This window comes from Diabrotica virgifera, chromosome 10 (genome assembly GCF_917563875.1).
Source record: "Diabrotica virgifera virgifera chromosome 10, PGI_DIABVI_V3a".
Taxonomy (NCBI): domain Eukaryota; kingdom Metazoa; phylum Arthropoda; class Insecta; order Coleoptera; family Chrysomelidae; genus Diabrotica; species Diabrotica virgifera.
Genome location: NC_065452.1, coordinates 14,568,900 through 14,592,387, shown reverse-complemented (window position 1 = coordinate 14,592,387; position 23,488 = coordinate 14,568,900). Strand labels below are relative to the sequence as shown.

The window sequence follows — 23,488 nt, the reverse complement described above, 5'->3', positions numbered from 1 at the left end:
TTATATGTTATAGGTGAGTATTGTTTTTCGTTCAATTTTTCAATATTTTTCTGTTTGCTCTCTTGCAATTTCTTATTTATTTCTTTATACATATCTTTTGTTTTCAATCTGTGCTCCTGTGTGTAATTATTTATAAGTGTTCTATTAATGTCAATGTCGAATGGATCTTGGGCATCTATGTAACCATTGAGAACGTTGATGGGCTTCTGTTTGGTAGCTGAGTGGATAGAGTTGTTGTATGCCATAATGGCGTAAAGCATCTGGTCTTTTATGTTAAGTGTTTTCTTTTTTTCTTTTAATATTCGAAGGTGCTCTATGATTGTGGAGTGAAAGCGCTCGACCATTCCATTGGATTGCGGGTTATCAGGTGTTGTGTAGTGGATTAGAATCTTGTGAGTGTCCACGAATTCTTGAACAAGTCCATTTTAGTTCCACTGTCCGAAATTATCATATGTGGTAGTCCATGATGTGTGATGAATAACAGGAATGCGTTTAAAATGTTGATCGCGTTTGATCCTTCTATTGGGTATGCTTGTCCGTATTTTGAAAATGCGTCAATGATGGTAAGGAATTTTTGTCCTGCTGCTTGGAATGTGTCTACGTGAACAATTTTCAGTAGTTTCGTTGGTGTTTGGGTTAACATAAACTTCGGTTTTTCAAGATTTCTGTCGTATTTGTTTGTTTGACAAGTATCACAGAGATTAATATATTCTATATCCTTTTTCAACGTTGGCTAATAATAGTGTTTTCTGATTTGAATTTCTGTTTCGTTAATTCCTCTACGGTTTGTTTTTCCTTGATGGTAGTCTTGTACGATGGTTTTCTGTCTCTCTGTACTGTTTATATCTTCTAAGAGGTTGTTGCATTTGACAAGATCAAATGTAGAATTCTTGAATGTTTCACGAAGTATGTTGCAGACAGTCTGGTAGAGCTTATCAGTTTCGAATAGGATGGCGTATTTCTTTTTTGTGTCAACGTAATTTTTGAAGAAGTTGAAAATATCATTTTTTAGGTCGCTTTTGTCGAGTTGGCGTGCATTCTTTTCTTTGTTACGAAGCACTGTTCTGTTATAGGTTTTGCAGGATTGTAGTTTACCAATTTGAATATGATTTGATTGTTGTAACAGTTCAATCGTCTTTCGCTGATTGGAATTCCGAGTATTAGGTTTTCTTCTGTAGAATGCTGGGTACCGTCTGTGTTGTTGTCTTGTTGATATAGAGAACTTGTTGGCTGACTTTCAATTTTTTTATTTTGTTCTTGTAGAATTTCATCTATTACTTTCATTTCTTCTGCAGTTAGGCCGGATGTTTGGTTTTCTTTAATAATTTCGTCTAAGTTATCCATAGGAATTACTTCATCTGAATCGCATACTGATCTTGGGTGGTTGACCATGGATATGTCGTCATCTTCTTTTCTGGATAATAGGCTGATTATTTCTTCCATGTGCTCATCAAAGGTGTTTATTTCTTTAGTGTAGATTTCAATACGGGATATTGCATCAGCGTTGGTATATAATGCACGAGCAAAATTAGAACACAGCATAAGTAAAACACAGTTCGGTTTTAGATGCGGTTTTGGAACTCGAGAGCCCCTATTTGCAATACAAGTCTTGATTCAAAAATGCCTGGATGAATAGAAAGATGTTTACGCCTGTTTTATCGACTATGAGAAAGCATTCGATACTATCAAACATGACAAACTTATAGAACTATTACATCTTTCAGGACTTGACACTAAGGACATCCAGATTATAAAAAATCTATATTGGAATCAAACAGCCCACATAAATAATGGACATATGGTGAGTGAAAACATAACCATTTCTAGAGGGGTTAGACAGGGCTGTATTTTTTCGCCACTGCTTTTCAACCTGTACACGGAACAAATATTTCTAGAGGCACTGGAAGAGTACAATGAGGGCATTAAGATTAATGGCGTACCAATAAGTAATTTTCGATATGCAGATGATACTGTTATACTGGCCGATAACATCGAAGATTTACAGATGATGCTAAATAGAGTAAATACAACTGGCAACCGATTTGGACTGAAGATCAATAGAAAGAAAACTAAATTTATGGTGATCAGTAAAAAGAACATTCAACACATCGACCTGAATATTGAAGCCGAACGTATTGAAAGAGTACACCGATTTAAATATCTGGGATATACAGTTAATGATAAGTGGGACCCAGACGTAGAGATTAGGATCCGAATTGAAATAGCAAGATCCAAATTCATAAAAATGAGAAAGCTCTTAAGCAACCGCAACCTAAGCATTAACCTCCGATGGCGCGCCACGAAATACTACGTACTCTCTACGCTACTTTACGGAGTAGAAGGGTGGACGTTAACAGCAGCAACTATAAAGAAGTTAGCGGCCTAGAAATGAGGCTGTATCGACGCATACTGAGAATACCTTGGACAGACAGAGTGACCAACACAGAGGTATTGAGACGAATGGGTAAAGAGGTGGAATTGTTAACAACTGTTAAAAGGAGGAAAGCGTCATACCTGGGCCATGTGTTCCGTAATGATAAGTACAGTCTGCTACAGCTTATCGTGGAAGGCAAGATTGAAGGTAGAAGAGGTTTGGACAGAAAGAAAAAATCCTGGCTGAGAAACTTGAGAGAATGGTTTCAAATACCAGAAGCTGCGAACATAATACATGCGGCACAAAACAGAGAAACCTATCGTTTGATGGTCGCCAACCTTCGGTAGAAGACGGCACATAAAGAAGAAGTTGGTATTGAATTTTCCTTTTTTGTATATGACTTCGTAGTCGAATTCTTCGAGTTATCTTCTTCTTCAAGTGCCATCTTCGTTCCGAAGGTTGGCGATCATCAGGACTGTACGTATTTTCGAAACTGCTGACTGAAACAATTCGTTGTTGCTACAGCTATACCATTCCCGTAGATTCTTCAGCCAGGAGTTTCGTCTTCTTCCTATGGACCTTTTTCCTGCTATCTTTCCCTGCATAATTATTCGAAGCAGTTCATATCTTTCGCCTCTTGTAATGTGTCCCAAGTATTGAAGTTTTCGTTTTTTGATCGTAAATATGACTTCCTTTTCTTTATTCATTCTTCTCAAGACCTCGACGTTTGTGACTCTCTCCGTCCATGATATTCTCAAGATTCTGCGATACATCCAGAGTTCAAATGCCTCTAATTTTTTGGTATCAATCTTTTTCAGCGTCCATGACTCCATTCCGTAGAACAGCACAGAAAGTACGTAACATCTCATCAAACGAAGTTTCATTTCAAGGCTCAAATCTCTTCCACAGAACACTCTCTTCATTTTAGTGAATATGGATCTGGCTTTTTTTATTCTTATTTTGATTTCTGCTGAGCTATCGTTGTTTTCATTCATAAAAGTGCCTAAATATTTGTATTTGCTAACTCGATCGATAATTTCATTGTGTAAATATAAATTTTGGACAGTTCGTGTTGATTTCGATATTACCATAAATTTAGTTTTCTTTATGATCAAAGATAGTCCATATTCTTGACTGCAGTCTGCTATCTTATTCAACAATGTCTGTAGCTCTTCAAGTGTTTCTGCGATCAGAACGGTGTCGTCGGCAAATCTCAGATTGGAAATTGGAAAAGACTGCAAGACTTGTACACACTTCTGAATAGGTCAAAACGGCAAACAGGTGTATGTTTTCAAAAAACTTTTGATAGTGTGTAAAAAATATATTTTATATCAGCTAAGTACTTTCAACACATAACGTGCCATCATCAGAGCTTCGTCCTCTTAAAATACCTTCATAGAAGAGCAATTGCTTAACAACACAACAAAAAACATGAATACTGGGCAAAAGCCACAGATATAGGGTAATAACCCTTTACAGTGAATAGAATCACATCTAAATTCTTTTATTAATTTATAAAGACAACATGGCTGAGTCAGACCATTTTGAGCCCACGTGAACAGCAGATCAGCGTCTTCCTCAGCCAACAGAACCAACAGTTGGTCTGTGCTAATTGAAATGGCAAGTACCTAGTTTTTTCGAGCAGGGAAGCATGTTGCTCTGTAGGCACATACATAATTTAATCTTTTAACATCGACTTATAGTCACAATATTTTATTAAAATTTATAATGTAAGCCATATATTATGAAGTTACCACCTTCATTGGTGTGCTAGTTACAACTACTTTGCGGAATGCACTGAAGATGTTCTGTTCAGAACGAAAACGTTTTGCAATCCATGTGGATGACTTTTAGATAGTTTTTAAATAAACGATTTTATACCAAAATACAATTTGAAGTTTTTACTTCTGTATAGGTTTTTTAAAGTTTATAAGTGATTAATTTGCTGTAGAATTTACTATGTAAATTTAACTTTGACTTCGTTTTTCTCAATTGAACCATTTTATCACTTGTACCCCTTAGCATCTGGGCCCCTCAATTATAAATTCAAGAATGTTGTAAGAGGGAGGATTCTTGTAAGGTTAAATGTAAATAAAAAGTGGTTAAACTTAATTTTAGCATATACTATATATTTATATAGCGTGTATTTTTAGCACATAATACTTTATTTTCAAAATTTTAGGTTAATGAAATCTGGTATAAATCCCTTTGATTGTCAAGAAGCAAAACCATATAAAAATGATCCAGAAATATTAGCAATGACGAATTTGGTGACTGCTTATCAGAATAATGATATCAGCGAATTTGAATCGATTTTAAGGCAAAATAGACAAAATATTATGGATGATCCATTCATTAGAGAACATATTGAAGGTAATTATATACAAGTGTACTTAATATACCGGGTTGTGAAACGTCACACGGGCCATAGGAAACTCAGTGGGAAATTCTAAATAGGAAACTTGCATAAATTTTTAAATATTAAAACAATATTATAAAACATAAGGTAACATGATCTTAAAACGCTTGCATACAAAAAAAAAACAAATATTTTTAACCCATACGTTTATTACGAGGCTTTGAAAATGCTATGTTATTCAAATCTCTTAGTAGGAGCTTGAACGTCCTTCTATTGGTCTGACGTCACGGACCACGAGTAAGCGGGCTACGAGTCGACAGAAATGCGATTAGAGTATTAGGGGTGTAACGAAAATACAGGTCATAAATTAAATCACATATTTTGAGACCAAAAATAGTTCGAATGAACCTAATTTACGTTAGTACAAATATGCACATAAAAAAGTTACACCCCTTTGAAGTTACAAAATGAAAATCGATTTTTTCGAATGTATCGAAAACTATTAGAGATTTTTTATTGAAAGTGGACATGTGGCATTCTTATGGCAGGAACATCTTAAAAAAGAATTATAGTGAAATTTGTGCACCCCATAAAAATTTTATGGGGGTTTTGTTCCCTTAAACCCCCCCAAACTTTTGTGTACGTTCCAATTAAATTATTATTGTGGTACCATTAGTTAAATTCAATATTTCTAAAACTTTTTTGCCTCTTAGTATTTTTTCTATAAGGCAGTTTTTATCGAGTTGCTGCTTGTTTTTTAATATGTTTACATAAAAATTTTATGGGGGTCTTGTTCCTTTAAACCCCCCAAATGTTTGTGTATGTTCCAATTAAACTTTTACTGCGGTACCATTAGTTAAACACAGTGTTTTTAAAACTTTTTTGCCTCTTTATATTTTTTCGAGAAGGCACTTTATCGAGATATTACTTCTTTTTTAATATGGTTCAAAATATACCTAAAAATGTAAATCATAAATAAATTTTCATATTATTACCAAGTCTCCATAATCGTACTTAGCCATATACAAATATGTGGTGGATTTGACAAATATTCAAAATATCTCGATAAAAACTGGCTTTTCGAAAAAGTACAGAGAGGCAAAAAAGTTTTTAAAATATTGTGTTTAACTAATGGTACTACAATAATAATTAAATTGGAACGTACACAAAAGTTTGGGGGGGGGGTTAAAGGAACGAAACCCCCATAAAATTTTTATGGGGTGTCCAAATTTCACTATAATTTTTTCTTAAGATACTACTACCATAAGAATGCCACATGTCTGTTTTCAATAAAAGATCTCTAATAGTTTTCGATATATTGGAAAAAATCGATTTTCATTTTGTAACTTCAAAGGGCTGTTACTTTTTTTATGTGCACATTTGCACTAAGGTAAGTTAGGTTCAATCGAACTATTTTTGGTCCCAGAATATGTGATTAAATTTATGACTTGTATTTTTGTTACACCCTGTATATTACATTTTAATCGTATTTAATTGGAAATTACCAGGTAGTATTTGTATTCTTGTATAGTTCTACAATCAGTTTATTTAGTTTCAAAGTGAAATTTATAAATCTTTCGAAATTGCTACTTTCTAAAGGGTTTAAAACGCATAATTACTATTACTCACGAGGGTTTTTCAAAACAAAGCGATTAGGTTATTCTGGGGATTGTATAGTACATCTTAATTGTCTTAATTTACATGCTAAGGGTAAGTTTAATTAAATTCAACTAACTTGGGGATTAAAAGTACAAGATCTTAAATATTTACTAATTAATGGAACAGATTTTGCAAATATTACCGAAGCATTTCTTTCGCTTATGGCGAAATAATCTCCAAGAGACATAAATGTGTGTCCTGTTCTTATCTTTTTTAGAGTTAAAAATAGATGCATTGTTTTTATTTTACAATATTTTTCCATTAACTAATACGTATAAAATGAAACCTATACAATCTAGGTCTGTATTGAAACTTCATCACCGTACAATTCAGAGACAAACTTTTAAATTGTTTTGCTTCCTCTTCTTTCGCATCTTTATCACAAGATACAGAATCACTTTCATTGTACCACTACCACTAATATTCACTACCGTAAAATGGGGTTACTTTGACCGCTGGGGTGAATTTGACCGAAAACATAGAAAAATATCTATTGTGATATACTTCAGCCACCCTGTATAATTTTTAAAATTATTTTTAACGATTCAAATTTATAAATATCTAAGAATTCATTTTTAATTAAAAAAAAATAAATTATATTCCAAGGGTTGTTAAATCCACCGATATAACGAATTAAGAAAAAATGGTTTAAAAAACGGTCAAATTAACCCCACTTAAAAGAAAAATAATTTTACAGGCAAAATGCATATACGGTCAACTTCCTCCCAGATGGGGTGAACTTGACCAAAGGCATTTTTTATTTTTTTTTTTCTAAGTCATGATTATTTTCTTGTAATTATAATCTAAGCTACTGAAAGTAGACGCCTAAACCCATAACATATTTGCATATAGAAAAATGTAGCAAAATTTAAAATATGATTTTTATAGGATTAAAGTACAAAATCGGTCAAAGTCACCCCATTTTACGATATTATATTCAAATACAGAACTTCCTGATTTACTTTTTTTATCTTCAAATAATGTTTCAAGTCTTTTATAGGTGAAGTTCTTGCATCCTTATTATGTATTTTCAATTGCGACAACCCGACTGTAACACTCCTTTGTTTACACTGAATACCTTTATTGAGATACCGTTTTTTAGGTAATGCTGGTTAATTTAATTCAGGTCCCGATTGAACTAAATTTGTGAAATTAGGATCACACTGTCTCTTATCATCATTGTTCTCTAGAACAGGCTTAGATGTAGAAGCGGCATCTTCAAGAAGCCTTTTGTTTAACCCTTTCAAGGGCTGCTTCCCTCACAGGCTAAGAAAGAGCTCGTTTTGTGTCTGGTTGACAATCAAATATGTGCGGGACAACACCTTACCTAATAATTTTGGAACCACGCATAAGCTTGAATTATATATAGTTATCCATGTCTTGTTCCAACTGCAACCAATAAACAAGTTTAAGTAGGCACATTTCATGAAACGACAACTAATATTTTTTCTTGAAATAGAAAATGTCTTCTTAAATGCCTAATTAAATAAATACTCACATCGAAATGATCCTCATAGACCTAAAGACATTTGTATTTATCTAACATTTGTATTTAATATAGATTTTAGTTCTCTACAAATATGTAGTTCCTCATGATTTCTGATGTAAAATAATTAGGGAAGTTGGAATTCACCAATTTAGAATTTCTTATTGACTTTCGTATGGCCCATTTGACGATTTACCACCCGGTATATTATCTATGAGCAATATTTTTAATTTTGGGAGGCGGTTCCGCGGATTTTTATCAAATTTTAGATATGGTTGTACAGTGGCGGCTGGTGACTCAAAAATTTGGTAGTTCTGCAGTATTTTTTGGTTTTTTTTAATTCAATATCTTTTAATCGTTGTATTTTACAACGAGGCTTTTAGTTTGATATTTTACACCATATATTTATTCATTATATATCTATTAAAAAATAATAAAGAACTTACCGATTTTCTTCTTTTCAAATTGAAGATAAATCCAATTATATCAAAAATAGCAATGGTACATTATGGCACACTAGTAATTGTTTTATAGTTTATGTTTTTAGTAGAATTTTATCGATAAATACGCGAAACTAAGGAATGCAAACGAAAAAACACTACAAACAAAATCGCCACAACAATAATTGCATTATAGGGTCTTACGAACTAACTACACACAGAGCCAAATATATTATTTTTTTTTATAAATAAGCTCGATTCGTCGATTTTTTTTTAAAGCAAACTTGTCTATAACTTTTTCATTAAAGTTTGGTATTTCTTTTATAAGTGTTTTTTCTACTGACAACATGGTTAATGCTACAAGTCGGTCTTCAGTCATGGAATTTCTCAAGAATGTTTTAATCCGTTTTAAACTCGAAAAGCACCTTTCAGCTTCTGCCGTACTCATGGGCACTGTAATTAGAATTTGAAGCAGTTTTACAGTTTCTTGAAAAGGCTCTGTTAAATTATTTTCAATTAAAAATTTTAAAAAAGGTATTGCCCCATTAATGTCTCTACAGTCTCTTCTAAAATAAATAACAGATAATTCAGTCTTCAAGCGCTCCCTATCTAAATTTGGATATGACGCGCAAGTCAGGCTTAAATTATCATCTGGGAAATTAGCACAATAATTATCAAATTGCTCAGGATAAAGCAATGAAGTTGCAAGTAGGTGATTTTTAAAAGCAAATCTATCATTTGCACAATTTATGATTATATCACAAACTTCGATAGATGCTCTCCGATGATCTACTGGACTGTTATCCTTCCGTAACCTTTTAGTTGGTAATGTTTCAACGCATAAACTAGAACCTTGGTCAATGGTATCATCTATTGAATTTCTAACTGAATTCATGTATCTTTCGAAATCTGTCACCTTTTTATTGATTTCCAAAGGATCCGTTTTAGTCTTTTGAAGGGCATTATACAAAACGTCTACTTGTGGCATTATGCGATGGAAAAATGTTAACCAAAAAACAAAATTTTGATCCACTAGTATTCTTCGAATGGAAGACGCTGAACTACAGACAGCTGCCTTATCAAACGATTCTTCTATTTCTTCCATACATTCGATAAAAGAAGATCGATGTTCAAACACAACATTAACAGTTCGAATATTGAAATTCCAGCGAGTTGGAGCGCCATGAGGAATTTTCTTTTGGACGATTTTATCTAAAACTGCCACTCGTTGTGGCGAATTTTTAAAAAAGGTAGGGATTTCATTTAAATTTACAAAAAAAAGTCTAACTTGAGAGTTTTCGGAACAAGCCTTAGACATTATTAAATTTAGTTGATGCGCGTAACATTGTACAAAATGAGCAAATGGATATTTTTCTTTGATTCTGGCTTGAACTCCTGCGTGCTGTCCACACATGACCGCTGCCCCATCATAACTCTGAACAATTAGTTTATTATTTGAGTTTTCCAGGATAGGATCCAAAACACTGAAAATGTTTTTGCTTAAAGTATCTGCATTTAATTTTGAAGGTACCAAATATGTCCAAAATCGTTCTACCGGTGCTCCATTTCGACAATATCTAAATACTACAACCATTTGTGATTTTGCTGAAATGTCTGTAGTCTCGTCGGCCATGATAGCTAGATATGGAGATTCCCGAATTTCCTCCAAAATTTTATCCTGGCATAATTCCAACATGCAGTCCAAAATATCATTTTGAATTTCTTTAGAAATGCCCTTAAAAACCGTCGATTCTTCCAAGTGTTGTGCTAAAGTTCTATCCAATTCAGCAGTAAAATTTATGAGGCCGCGAAAAATTCCAGGATTTTCGGATGTTTGTCTCGTCGTGTCCCCGAAGCGCCAATTCGAAAACACTACAAAATTTCATGCAGTCTATAATTTTTGAGAGAACATACCTATTTTTTGTTACAGCTTCATTGAATTTTTGAATATTTATCCAGTATGCAGAATCTAACTGTTCTTTAATATTCACGGAGCCTAATAAAGCATATTCCATTTGATTGTGCAAATGATGCTTAGAAGTTTCGTGCTTTTTTATTTTATCACTTAAATGTACTAAGTCTGTTACACCAACTTGCGTCCATGACTTATCACCTCCAAAGAGTACACAAGGAAAACAGAAAAGAGCGTTTTTCTGTTGCAGCCACATATCCAACTATTTCTCGTATAAATATCGCAATTAAATTGTCGTTTGTAATTTTTCCCTCGGCTTGATCCTTCTTTTTCGATTTTAATATCCGGCAAAGGACGACCTTTGCATTTTAATTCTAGTTTTTCGTCATAAGAATATTTAAAGAATCTCTTAACATTAATCAAATTATAAATAACATCCATCCTGAACAGCACTTTTATTCTCATATACTTAATATAAATACCGAATTACGTGCAGGACAACTTATTTTAACAGTCGTCGCGTCGCGATCACCGATTATTTAAAATTACAATAAACGTAGGTTTGTACACACTAGTTCGAACTGCGACAAATGCAGCTCAAATATTGCTTTCAGTCGTCGCCTGAAAAGTGTAGGCGAGGGTTGAGCGGGTGTTATCGGGGATATCTTTAACAGTTCACAGCTCGGAGTAGCACCGGTCCGGTCAAATAAGTGGGACTTGCTATCGCCATGAGATGCGACGGACGACAGATTAAAATAAAGGCGGCCATGCACGAAAACCATCTAAATGAACTTAGATTTTATAAGTAGTGATATTTTTTATTTAATTTTCAAAGTAATTTTGTTTGGATTATTTTGGTGGTTCTGCAGCTCCGCAGCACTTATATACCAACCGCCACTGGGTTGTACCTTAAATAGCTATTTTTTAGCCCTCTAGGTGACCTTAGGCCTGAGATATGCCCTTCGGAAGGGTCAAAATAGCATTCTTTACGCTATATTTGAAGAGCTAGATCTCCGAGCCCATTGGGCCAATTTTATCGCACAAAGTCTTATTTCTGTTGTTATAATTTCAAATTTTTAATGAAATAATTCTCAAAACCGTATAGACACGTTGTGTTTTATAGGTTAAAAAGATCGAAAAGAAATCTTACAAAATCTTGTGATTTTAAGCATATATGTCAAAATTTAACTAAACGAGGAAAAAAAATGTGGAAAGCAGCAAATGAAAGGGTTTTTAAATACCTTTCAAGTGAGCAAATTTGTGAATTCAAGTCTTTCTAGTATATTCGAAGATGCAGCTGTTAAAAATCGCCAGTTTTTTGAAAATCACACTTTTTTCATTTGTAAACTGATAGTACTTTTGCCTGACAATATTAAATTACCTAAAAATGTAGGTGAAGGTGGTTCTATATGTAAAGCCTGAGCCTTTAACTATTTTTTACCGCCTAAAAATTGAACCTCTTGCTTCATAAGTAATCCACCACACGTTGTCGGTAATGATTTCTTTCATCTGTTTGATTATTCTGCAGTATTTAAATTCAACGAATTATTAAAATAGATAAAAAAAACCTAAATTTTAAGCGTCTAACCCAAGCTTCAAGTGCTCTAGAACCAAGCTCATTGCAGTTTTAATTTTAACTATAATCTAATAAATAGAATACGTCCATTCGTTATTTAACCCTCCGGAGGCTATACAGGGTGTTTGGTAAAAAATGGGTCATAGCTTAACCTTAGATTCCTGAGGTTAAAGTAGGTCGATTTAAGCTAACTTACCTTAGTACAAAAATTGATAATAACCGAAATACAGGGTGTCAAAGTTAAACTTTTATTTTATCTATTCTTGAATATTTACAAACAGGTATGGGATAATAACACGAAATTTGTAAAGTCGGGGGGTTTTTGGTGACTTGAAATCTAAATTCGCCACCAAAAATGATGTATCACCCAGAGGGCGACACATACGCCTTTCAGCGCTCATTTAATAGGTTAAATTTTTTTTTATTACCCACTTTACATACTTTTGGATTATAACAAGAACCAGAGCGAGAACTGCGGAAATCCTAACCGAGCTAGCAGCAGCAGAACGAATGGGGTTACATATAAATCTAAATAAAACCAAATTCATGGCGACTAACACAAACACAAGAGCTGGAAATGTTGACGCAGATCTAATCATCATTGACCAAAACTTCGAAGCGGTCAAAGAGTTGATATATCTAGGGACATCAGTTAACCCCAATAATAACACATCAGGGGAAATTAAAAGACGAATAATAATTGCAAACAGGTGTTATCATAGTCTATCAAAGTACTTAGGTAACAAACGTCTGTCTCAAAAACTCGTATAAGGCTGTATAGAACATTGATAGTCCCCATCCTCACATACATATGGATCAGAGGCATGCGCGCTAACTAAAACAGATGAATCCGCTCTATCAATTTTTGAAAGAAAGGTGCTACGCAAGATATTCGAAGCGGTCTGTGAGAACGGAATATGGAGGCGTAGATATAACTTTGAACTGCAGAATATCTACAAGCATACGTTTGGTGGAAAAGATATTATCACTATAATTAAGCGAAACCGCCTGCAGTGGGCAGGACATGTAGCCCGGGCCCCTGAATCGAACATGATAAAAAAGATTCTATCAGCTCAACCCGTGGAAATGAGAAGACGGGGTAGACCAAAGCTGAGGTGGATGGACGGGGTAACACAAGATGCCGAGAAGATCGGAGTCGGCAACTGAAAAATGCAAGCAAGGGACAGAACAGAATGGCGTAGAAAGCTTGAGAAGGTCAAGACCCTCTAATGTAGTACCATATGATGATGATGACATACTTTTGGAATCAAAACTTTTATTCTCTTAACATTTTTACTTAAAAAAGTTTTACTACATTCATGTCGCTAAACTCAACCGTTCTCGAGATAAACTCATTTTAAATCTGCGAGGCAACATAATTATTTTTTGCATAATATCATTGTAGTTACACCCGACAAATACCTTAAAACCACAAAACTTTCCAAAAATGTATCGCAAATTTCTTCAAATGGAATTTGTGATACAATGACATAAATATGAGAACTGGCACAACTATTATGGTTTCAAGTTTATTGTTCGGGTCTAACTACAATGATACTATGCAAAAAATCATGTATCGCAGATTTAAAATGCGTTTATCTCGAAAACGGTTGGGTTTAGCGAGATAATTGTAGTATACCTTTTTTAACCCCTTCGGTACGGTGATGCACCCGTGTGCATCATGCTTGCCTGTCCGCTCAGTAAGGTGATGCACACGGGTGCATCATGAGTTTTCGTTGGCCATAAGGCGGTGCCACCATCTTCATCATATTTCAGGTATTTTTGTTCTGTCCGAATTACCTTATTCAAATCTAAAAGCTGGGAAACAACGCCCAAAAGTGGGTGATGTCCAGAGGGAGATTAGATTTAGTTAATTTTATTGATGATAAGGTTGTTTGGATGTTTGACTGATGGGATGGTGTGGGAGGTGAATTTACTGTGCTGCTGTTTACAACTTACCTTACTATCCCTTGCAAGATAATTCGGATGGAATTTCCCATATTAGGAGACTGGGACCATATCGAGCACAAAATAATCTGGGGGATTCCATACGAATTATCTTGTTTATCTTTTTTAATAATTTTTGTTTAAAATGGTTTTTTATGGATAAAATTTAATTTAACTCACATACTATGTAGAATAATAAATTTAATAAAAATAGTTTTATTTCTAAAATAAGTGTTATTATTACATTAACTTTAATTAGTTGTAGTGTGGTACTGTATTTTAACCGACCGCGCGAAGCCGCTCGGTAAGCGCTCGAATCCGTATACAGGAGCCGACTTGCCGAATGACGGTCCGGCACGAAGGGCTTAAGTAAAAAATTTTGATTCAAAAAGTACATAATGTAGAGTGAGGGGATAAAAAAAATTGAACGTATTAAATGAGCGCTGAAAGACGTATGTGAAATACCTCTGGGAAATACATCATTTTGGGTGGCGAATTTAGATTTCGCATCTCAAAAAACCCCCGCTTACCAAATTTCGTGTTATTATCCCATGTCTGACAGGAAATATTCAACTTTGACATCTTGTATTTCGGTTAATATCAACTTTCGTACTAAGGTAAGTTAGCTTAAATCGACCTATTTTAATCTCAGGAATCTAAAGGCTGTATGACACTATGCATTTTCTTGTATCATTTCTAATATCGTTTCTGATATCGTTTCTTGTATACATTTTCTTGTATCATTTCTTGTACGTACATTTGTGCCCTGTATGACACTATGCAAGTTCTTGTATCGAAAATTGTATGAAATTCGGCACGTGATTGGTCGAAATTTTGTTTGTCACCCTGTGTCACGTTATGGTAGTACTGCATCTACAGACACAGCTGATTTTAAATATTTTATAAAATTTATAAACTTTTATATAATTAACATTTTAATGTTAACCAGAATTTTACGTTGACTGAGGTTGATTATTTGTGTTTTTATTTTGTTTTGATATGTGTGCTAAAATATTTGCATTAGAATTATCTTCAGTTTGATCCTAATTAGGAACTATTGTATTTTCGTCTATTAAAAAATTATGCACCATGAAACCTAAATTTATAGTTTGAACTTTACTAGGAGCTAAATATATGGTTATTAGTAGAACAGTAGTCCATACCAAACGGTATATTAAGTATCAATAAAAGATTTATAAATAATACCTACAAAAACACAAATAAATTCATCAATACATTATCCCATTTTCATTTCAGCCGCCATTATGAGTAAGTAATTATGACATTTTAGATGTTTTACCAGCAGGTTTTACGTTTTTGCTCTTTGCGCAGAAATTGGCGCAGTTCTTATACAATAATCTGTGCCTGACACAAATTCTTGTATCGTTTCTGATATCGTTTCTTGTATCTGTGTATGACACTATGAATTTTTTTGACATATCAGAAACGATATTAGAAATGATACAAGAAAATGTATAGTGTCATACAGCCTTTAGGTTAAGACATGGCCCATTCTTTACCAAACACCCTGTATGTTTAAATATGTTTAATATTTTTTGACACGAAGCTAACTGGAAGAGCAAAAAAGTTAAACGCAAATTTATACCACATATTCCTCTATCAGCTATATCAAAGTATGGATCAAATTATAATTTCACATAATTAAAAAAATTATTTTCAACGTTTAACACCTTGTATCGTTCTTAATATCAACATTTTATTAAAGCAAGTTGGCTGAAATCGTATTATTTTAAAGTGTAGTGTTTCTTTTTGTACAATTACTTAAATACCACCCTGTATATGGTGTTTCATGAAGATGTATATTTAAGATGTACCTATACAGGGTGTTTCAAAAAAGGTAACCCCGTCTCTAGAGTAGGTAAAAAACTGAAAAATAATTGGGGTTTGCTTAGTAAAAAATTTTTGTAACGCCATCCGTTTTCTAGATACAGGGCCTTGAAGAAAGAAAAATTTTACGCATTTTTGAAAATTGAAAAATTGAAACAAGGTTTAAAAACTCTAATTATTGTTGATTTATCGTCATAACAATCAATAAATGTCAGATTTCCATGGCACACTTGGAGAAAATAGAGGTATACCTATTAGAACTTTATCATTACAGGGTAAAAACGGTTTAAAACGGTACACAGTATCGAGTTTTACCAAGAGTACCTTTTTCGTGTAAAATTGAATGATTTTTAAGTTTACTTGAAATTTTGATTAATAATTATACTCTTAAAAAAGTTATATTGACTAATACTTAGTACGATCCGTGTAACTAGCGCCCTCTATAAGAATCAAATATAAAAACAAATTCATGGGATGTATCAGCTTCCAAAACATATTTGTATAAAATTTCATTACAATGTTGCCAGTAGTTTCGGCAGAATCGTAAAAAATGCGTAAATTTTTTTTCTTCAACGCCCTGTATCTTGAAAACGGATGGCGTTACAAAAATTTTTTACTAAGCAAACCCCAATTATTTTTCAGTTTTTTACCTACCCTAGAGACGGGGTTACCTTTTTTTGAAACACCCTGTATAACTTAACTATTTTTGTTTTAGACTTACTACGTAATATACGAACTCAAGTTTTGATCAAACTTATCAAACCCTATACTAGAATACGAATACCTTTTATTTCTACAGAACTGAATATTGATGTTTCTGAAGTAGAGAGTTTATTAGTATCCTGTATATTAGATAAGTAAGTATAATTTATAATTTTTCAAAGTAGTTCAATAAAATTTGCGGTTCGATAAGAGGGTACGTTGCTACTAGCCTATATTTACAATCAAGATGCAGTAGAAATAAACAAACCAAGACACGTTAAATGCTACTAGGAGCACTCCCAAATCATAATTTACAATGTTAAGTCCTTTTACCCTTTGACGGCCGATATGTAATTAAGATATGATCAGTGGGCCTCAAACAGTGGGGCGTTAATATTTAATTCCGATCGCTTGAAAAGTAAAAATATTTAATTTCCTGTATTTTATGTTCAGTAATAATATTAGATTTTACTGTATCAAAGGCAAATAAAATAATTATAATATGTATATACAGGGCGTGTTAAAAGAAGTGGGACGGAATATTTCGATTACTCGAAATTATTTATCGACATCAAATGTTCATCAAGGTCTCTATAAGCCTCTATTTTGCGTAGAGTGAAAATTATACGAATGATTTTGCATGCAGTAAAATTGGAAAATACTTGCCAAGTTGCTGGTATGTCCAAATTTGAATAAAATACATCCAAGACTTTGGTTTCTGCAGACACTGTATTAAATATAACCTTGAAACAAATTGGCACTAAATCACTTCCGAGTTTTCAACAAAACAAAAAGTTTAAACACGTGTAGTCCAGTAATTAATACCAAAGCTATTGAAAGTATGCACTCCAGTAATTAGACCGAAGGTACTTTATCGTTTAACTAAAACACACCGCAAAGTTCGAATTGAATTCCCGAAACACTTCTTTTTAGCAAAACGATTTGTCCTATTCACTGTCTGATATTTCACTATCAGAGTCGTCACTATCTGAATTGTCTATCCGAATAATTAGAGGCCGCACCTCATTTATAACTCGCTCGGTTTGAAAAGACTTAACGATTATGTCTTCCGTATGTCTAATACAATTTTGCCATTGTACTGCTTTTATTTGTTCTAGCGATTCTTTCAATAAACTAAGAACGCTAGCGCCATCTGTTGTTTTGGATGCATGTTTATCATAAAAGTTTTTAGCTATACCCCAAACTAACTCAATTGCATTATAGTGGCAATGGTAGGGCGGAAGTCGAAGAACTTCATGGCCATATTTAAGAGCCATTTGGTCAGTAACAAATTTCTTTTGAATTTTGTGCTCTCCACACCTTTGAAGTAAAGCAACTTTTAAAAATATGTCACTGTGATAAATTTTCTTTTCTGTCAACCACAACTGTATTTCTTCTTTTGTCCAGCTGCTTGAAGGAAATCTCTCTTCTACTCTGGAGTGGTATTATCCAACACTATTATGGATGGTCGCTCCAATTTTTTCAACAAATTTTCTTCAAACTATTCTTCAAAAATATTTGCATCCATATGTCCATGGTAATCACCTGTATTCTTTGTGGACGAAAAAATTAAACTAGCGTCCGGAATAAAACCCTCATCATTTCCAGCATGAAGTATAATGTAGCGTTTACCATTACCGGAACGATTAGAAGAATAACATTTCGTGGTGCCATCTTGCCAGGATGATTTTGACATATTTCCTTTAGCGAAAATCCAAGTTTCGTCTAAAAATACAACTTGCCTCGGACTATCAGACGTTTTATTGTTCATATATTTTCTTAAAAAATGCCACCGTTTTGAAACAACATTAGAGAGTTCACACAATACTTGTCTATTATTTGTCTTTTTATATCGAAAACCTAAATGTTTCAGCACTCTCCACAAACTTGTTAAACTAATATCACACAGTTCCTTGTCTTTAATTTTTTGTAACACAGCACTAATTGTTACATGTTCTTTGGCTTTATACATATTGTATATAATATTTTTAATTTCAAGTTTAATTGACTGGTGCAAATCTAAAGTTTTTGGATGTCGACGATTTCTCTTGCTTACTTTATTTATTTCATCCTCACTCATGTTATTAATTCTTCGGAATGTCCTCTCTGAGATACCGCAAGCATCACATGTGCGTTTCTGAACAGCCATAACAGATGCCAATGGACCCATATTATTTTTTTCCAAATTGAAATAACTTTCGACTTTCAGAACAACTAAACGCCGTTCTTCTGGAGACAACACTCTACGTTTCTCCAAATTATTCATTTTACTTTAAAGTACCGCTTCACTACACTACTATAAAAAAAATAGGTATGTACTTTTATACAACCATACAACTACTACACCCTGAAAAGGACGAGGGTTGTACAACAAACGAAACAATCGAACACAAATTATTTAACAGCCAATGCTATAATAACAGGCATAAACACTGCATTGATTGTGATTGCAAAAACCGTTCGCATGTTTCAAATAAGATTTTTGCTGATTATGTATTTTGCTAAATTATTAAACAACACAGAAGTGTAATATGATGACAAGTTTAAATTTGATCTACTTTGTCGATAACAGTGTCGTTAACAGAAAGATATTTTTAAATAGCATGAATCATTTTTCAATGATGGTGTGCCTTTAAGAAATACATACATACTAAACAAATTTTTAAAGTGTGAATAAAGGAGATTACATTTATTATGACACATATATACTCCTTATTTTTCAAATAATATGTTCTTGTAAAGGCATAACTTTGATTATTGGTAAACCTACTACCTCAGAAGAAATTTAAAAAAATAACATGTAATAAATTCACTGTTTAAATAAATATTCCGTACTCGTACTATTGCAATAAAATATTAAAACCAATAAACAATAACTTGTTGTGGAGTGCAGATTGAAATAACAGACCAGTAGAATTTTATTCATAAAGGTAGTGTAAAATATATCGCCGCTTATCTGCTCCGCTAGTAATAAACTTATCAGCATTTAATTGCAAAGCGGTCTTGTTAGCTGAAAAATACTTTATATACATTGTAAACCCCAAATCATGATTTCCAAAGTTTATACATTGTAAATTATGATTCAGGAGTGCTCCTAGTAGCATTTAACGTATCTTGGTTTGTTTATTTCTACTGCATCTTGATTGTAAATTTAGTATAATTGTATGTGATTATGCTGATACACTCTTCATATAATCGTGTGTGAAATTTCATTTCTATATATATATATCGGGTGTTCTACAGCATTCGCCGTTTCCCGCATCCTATTCGCCATGCTTTTCGGTCACGAATATCTTCCTCGTTGAGTTGTCTACTGTTCATTGCTTTCTCTACATCTTGTATCCATGTTCTCTTCGGTCTGCCTCTTTTTCTTCTCTCGGGTGGTACATACTGGATCATTTTCTTGGGCCATCTTGTTGGTCCCATTCTCTGGACATGCCCGTACCATATTAATCTTTTTTGTTCTATTCTGTCTATAATATCCTTTTCTACTTCCATTCTTTCTTTTATTTCTTCGTTTGGGATATGCTGCAGTTTAGATATTCTGCAGCTTCTTCTAAGCGCGTCCATTTCTAAAGCTTGAAGTCTTTTATTTTGTCGGTCTTTTACTTCCCACACTTCCGAGTTGTACAGGACAATTCCTTCCACGATAGTTTGGTAGATTTTTTTCTTTGTCTGATTTTGCAGTCCTGTACTCCACCAAATGCCATTTAGCTGTTTTATAGCTTTTCTTCCTTGGCTTATTCGATATTCTATATCTTGATCGCATGTGGAGTTTTTGTCAAAAATTGAACCTAGATATTTAAATTCATCACATCCTTTTATGTATTCCCCTTCTAATTCTAAGTCTTCAGTATCACCTCCGACTACAAGGTATTCAGTTTTCTCCATGCTCATTTCCAAACCCCATTTTTGGTACTCCTCTTTCAATTTTCTAATCATGTAACTGGCGTCATCTTTATCAGCAGCAATCACAACTTGGTCGTCAGCAAATAGCAACGTATACAAATAAGAATCTCCTACTGGTATCCCCATTGTTTGGCATTTCCTAGTCCAATATTTTAACACATGTGTAAGGTAAATTTTAAATAAAGTGGGCGACAGACAGCATCCCTGCAAAAGGCCTTTCGAAGTTTCAAAGGTATTTGAAAGTTTCGTTCCAATTTTAATTGCTGTTGTTGCATTAGCATAGAGATCTTTTATTGTTTGGATGTATTTTCTATTTAAAGTGGTTTGTTGTAATACCTCAAACATTTTTCCTCTGGGAACGGTATCGTATGCTTTTTTTAAGTCTACAAATACCATGTGAGTTTCTAGATTTCTAGCAGAACGTTTTTCTAGTAATTGCCTTATGCAGAAAATGTTATCTGTGCATGATCTACCTGCCCTAAATCCACTTTGTTCTTCGGAATCTTGCCACTCCTTTTCTATCCGTTTCTTTATTATTCGTCCGTACAGTCTTCCAACTGAGCTGGTCACACTAATGCCTCTGTAATTATTACAATTTTTTCTACCACCCTTTTTGTATATAGGGGTAGTTATGGAGTTTTTCCACTCAGAGGGCACGCCACTATTGCCTGAAAGGCATCCGTTGAATATTTCAACTAAAATTTCTTTTGCCTGTGTCGTGCTGTGCTTAATGAGTTCAATTGGAATACCTCCGGGACCAGGAGCTTTATTGTTTTTCATTTCTCTTAACGTTAGTTCTAGTTCTCGAATAGTTATATCTTCTAGTTGTTCCAGGTTGTTTGGGGCGATGATGGTTTGCCTTACATATTCCTGTCTATTCTCTTGCAATAGGTTTCTAAAGTATGTTTCCCACTCGTTTACACTTATAAGGGATATCTGGCATCTTTCTTGTACGTTTTGTCTTGTATTTGATATTGTTCTCCAAGCTTCTCTGCTTTTTGTTCCTCCCATAAGAGTGTCTATTTCTTCACATTTCTTCAGCCACATATTTTCTTTGGTTTTAATCACTTCTTTTTTTGTTTCCATTCTTATTCTTGCGTAGGTTTTTCGGTCTTCTGAGCAATTGGTACTGAGCCATTTTTGATATGCTTCTTTTTTTTCCCTCGTCTTTTCTTTTAAAGAATCTGTAAACCAAGGGTGATTAGTGTTATTTGAGGATTTTTCCCCTAACGCTTCGAATGCAGCTTCATGTAAGCACTTTTTTAGCCGATCATATTTTTCATCTGCTGTTCTTGTATTAAACTGTGTATTTCATTTCAATCTGCCAATTCTTTCTTTGTTTACACGCCATTTAGTATCGACATGTCACAGTATTTTTTACAATGAAAATAATCAAGCATCGTGCAGTGATTGAATTTTTATTCTTGGAAGGTTTAAAAGTAAAGGAAATTTATGAATGACTGTTGAAAGTGTATGAGGACTGAATTACAATTTTACAGTAGACAGATGGGTTGGTCAATTTAAACGTGGCCTTGAAGACGATCCTCGTCAAGGATGTCCAAAAATAGCAGCAGCAACAGCAATCGTAGAAAAAATACAGGATATAGTATTGGAAAATCGTCGAGTGCCTACATAAAAGAGATTTAGTAGAAGCTCTAGTCATCTCATTGGTCAGCGTAAGCAATATTTTGACTGAAGTATGGAGTTTCAGAAAGCTGTGTTCACAATGGCTGTCGCATTCGCTAACAACGGAACAAAAACACATTCGAATGCGACTTTCTTAGCAACATTTACTAACTGACAAAAAAATTATTAAAACTAAACATTGTACAAAAATGTTCATCAAAAGCGTGCATTTCCTCCTCTTGCATTAATGACTTACAGGACGACTCCACAAGATACCTATTCCAAAAAAGACTAACGGAAAAAAGCAGCAACATGTATATCACAGAAAGTGACGGAGTCGAAGAAAGCTGGGCAAAAATTAAGTCTAATATCTTAGCCTCAGCTAAGGAAGTTCTTGGTGAAAGAAACTAATAAAAATAAATCGCTTCCAAGACGAAGAACTCCATGGTTTTGTACAGAAGTGAAGGAAAAATGTAAAGAGAAGAAAAAAGCTTACCTAAAATACATGTCGACTAAAACACAAGAGGCATACGATAGTTATAAGACTATAAGAAACGAAACACATTCAGTAGTAAGAAGAATAAAAAATTATCACTGGGAACGTTTTTCGAAAGAAATGGAACATGATTTTTATGGTCTCCAAAAGGAAATATGGCGCTTCATAAGAGGTCAAAGAACGGAGGTAAAGGAACTAATAGAACCAAAACACATAGAAAAGGATACATGGATTGACTATCTAAAAAAGCTCTATGCAGAGGAAGAACAAATGATGTTAGAACCGGAAACACCAGAAATTACCACAAATGAAGATGTTAATATAAGTGCACAGGAAGTACGAAAAACACTCGAAAAGCTGAAGAACAGAAAAGCTGCAGGTAAGGATGGAATACCAAACGAATTACTGAAATATTGTGGAGCAGCAATGACAGAACAATTAACAACATTAATTAATAAAATCATAAAACACAATAAAATACCGGAAGAATGGAGAACGAGCGAACTAATTCTACTATTCAAAACAGGAGATAAAAAGCAGCCAGAAAACTACAGAGGTATCAACTTTTTAAATACTACCCTAAAACTTACAACTAAAATCTTACAAGACGTAATGAATCAGAGGATAAGTTTGGCAGATGAACAACAGGGTTTTCGTACTGGAAGATCATGTACAGATGCAATATTCGTCATAAAGCAAATTACTGAGAAATCACTAGAGTATAATAGACCAGCATTTCTATGTCTGATTGACTTAAAGAAAGCATTTGACAGAGCAAGACTCAAAGATGTAATCCACCCAAAGATTCTGTATAGTAGAGAAGTCCCTCTAGGTATCATAAAAACTATTGAGAACATCTACCAGAACAACAAAATGGAAGTCAGAATAGATGGACAACTTACAGAACCTATAGATATAGGCAGCGAAATAAGACAGGGAGACTCATAGAGTCCTATGCTTTTCAATTTAATCATGGATGAAATCATCCAAAACGTCAACAAAGGAAGAGGATATAGAATAGGAAACAAAGAAGTAAAAATACTCTGCTACGCAGACGACGCAATATTGATAGCCCCAGATGAAGATAGTCTGCAAAGATTAGTCCACAGATTTAACATAAGAGTAAAAGAATTCAATATGACAATTTCATCTCA

General features: G+C 33.8%; 1 protein-coding gene across 2 annotated transcripts in view; it reads left to right on the top strand.

The window, feature by feature from the left end:
- The window catches only part of LOC126878662 (COP9 signalosome complex subunit 2), a 110,336-nt gene that overhangs the window by 81,614 nt on the left and 5,234 nt on the right, over positions 1 to 23,488 (top strand). For both annotated transcript variants that reach the window (XM_050641503.1, XM_050641502.1), the window contains exons 6-7: positions 4,557 to 4,747; positions 16,317 to 16,458. In XM_050641503.1, the coding sequence (XP_050497460.1) occupies positions 4,557 to 4,747; positions 16,317 to 16,458 (333 nt within the window). The remainder of the gene's footprint in view (positions 1 to 4,556; positions 4,748 to 16,316; positions 16,459 to 23,488) is intronic.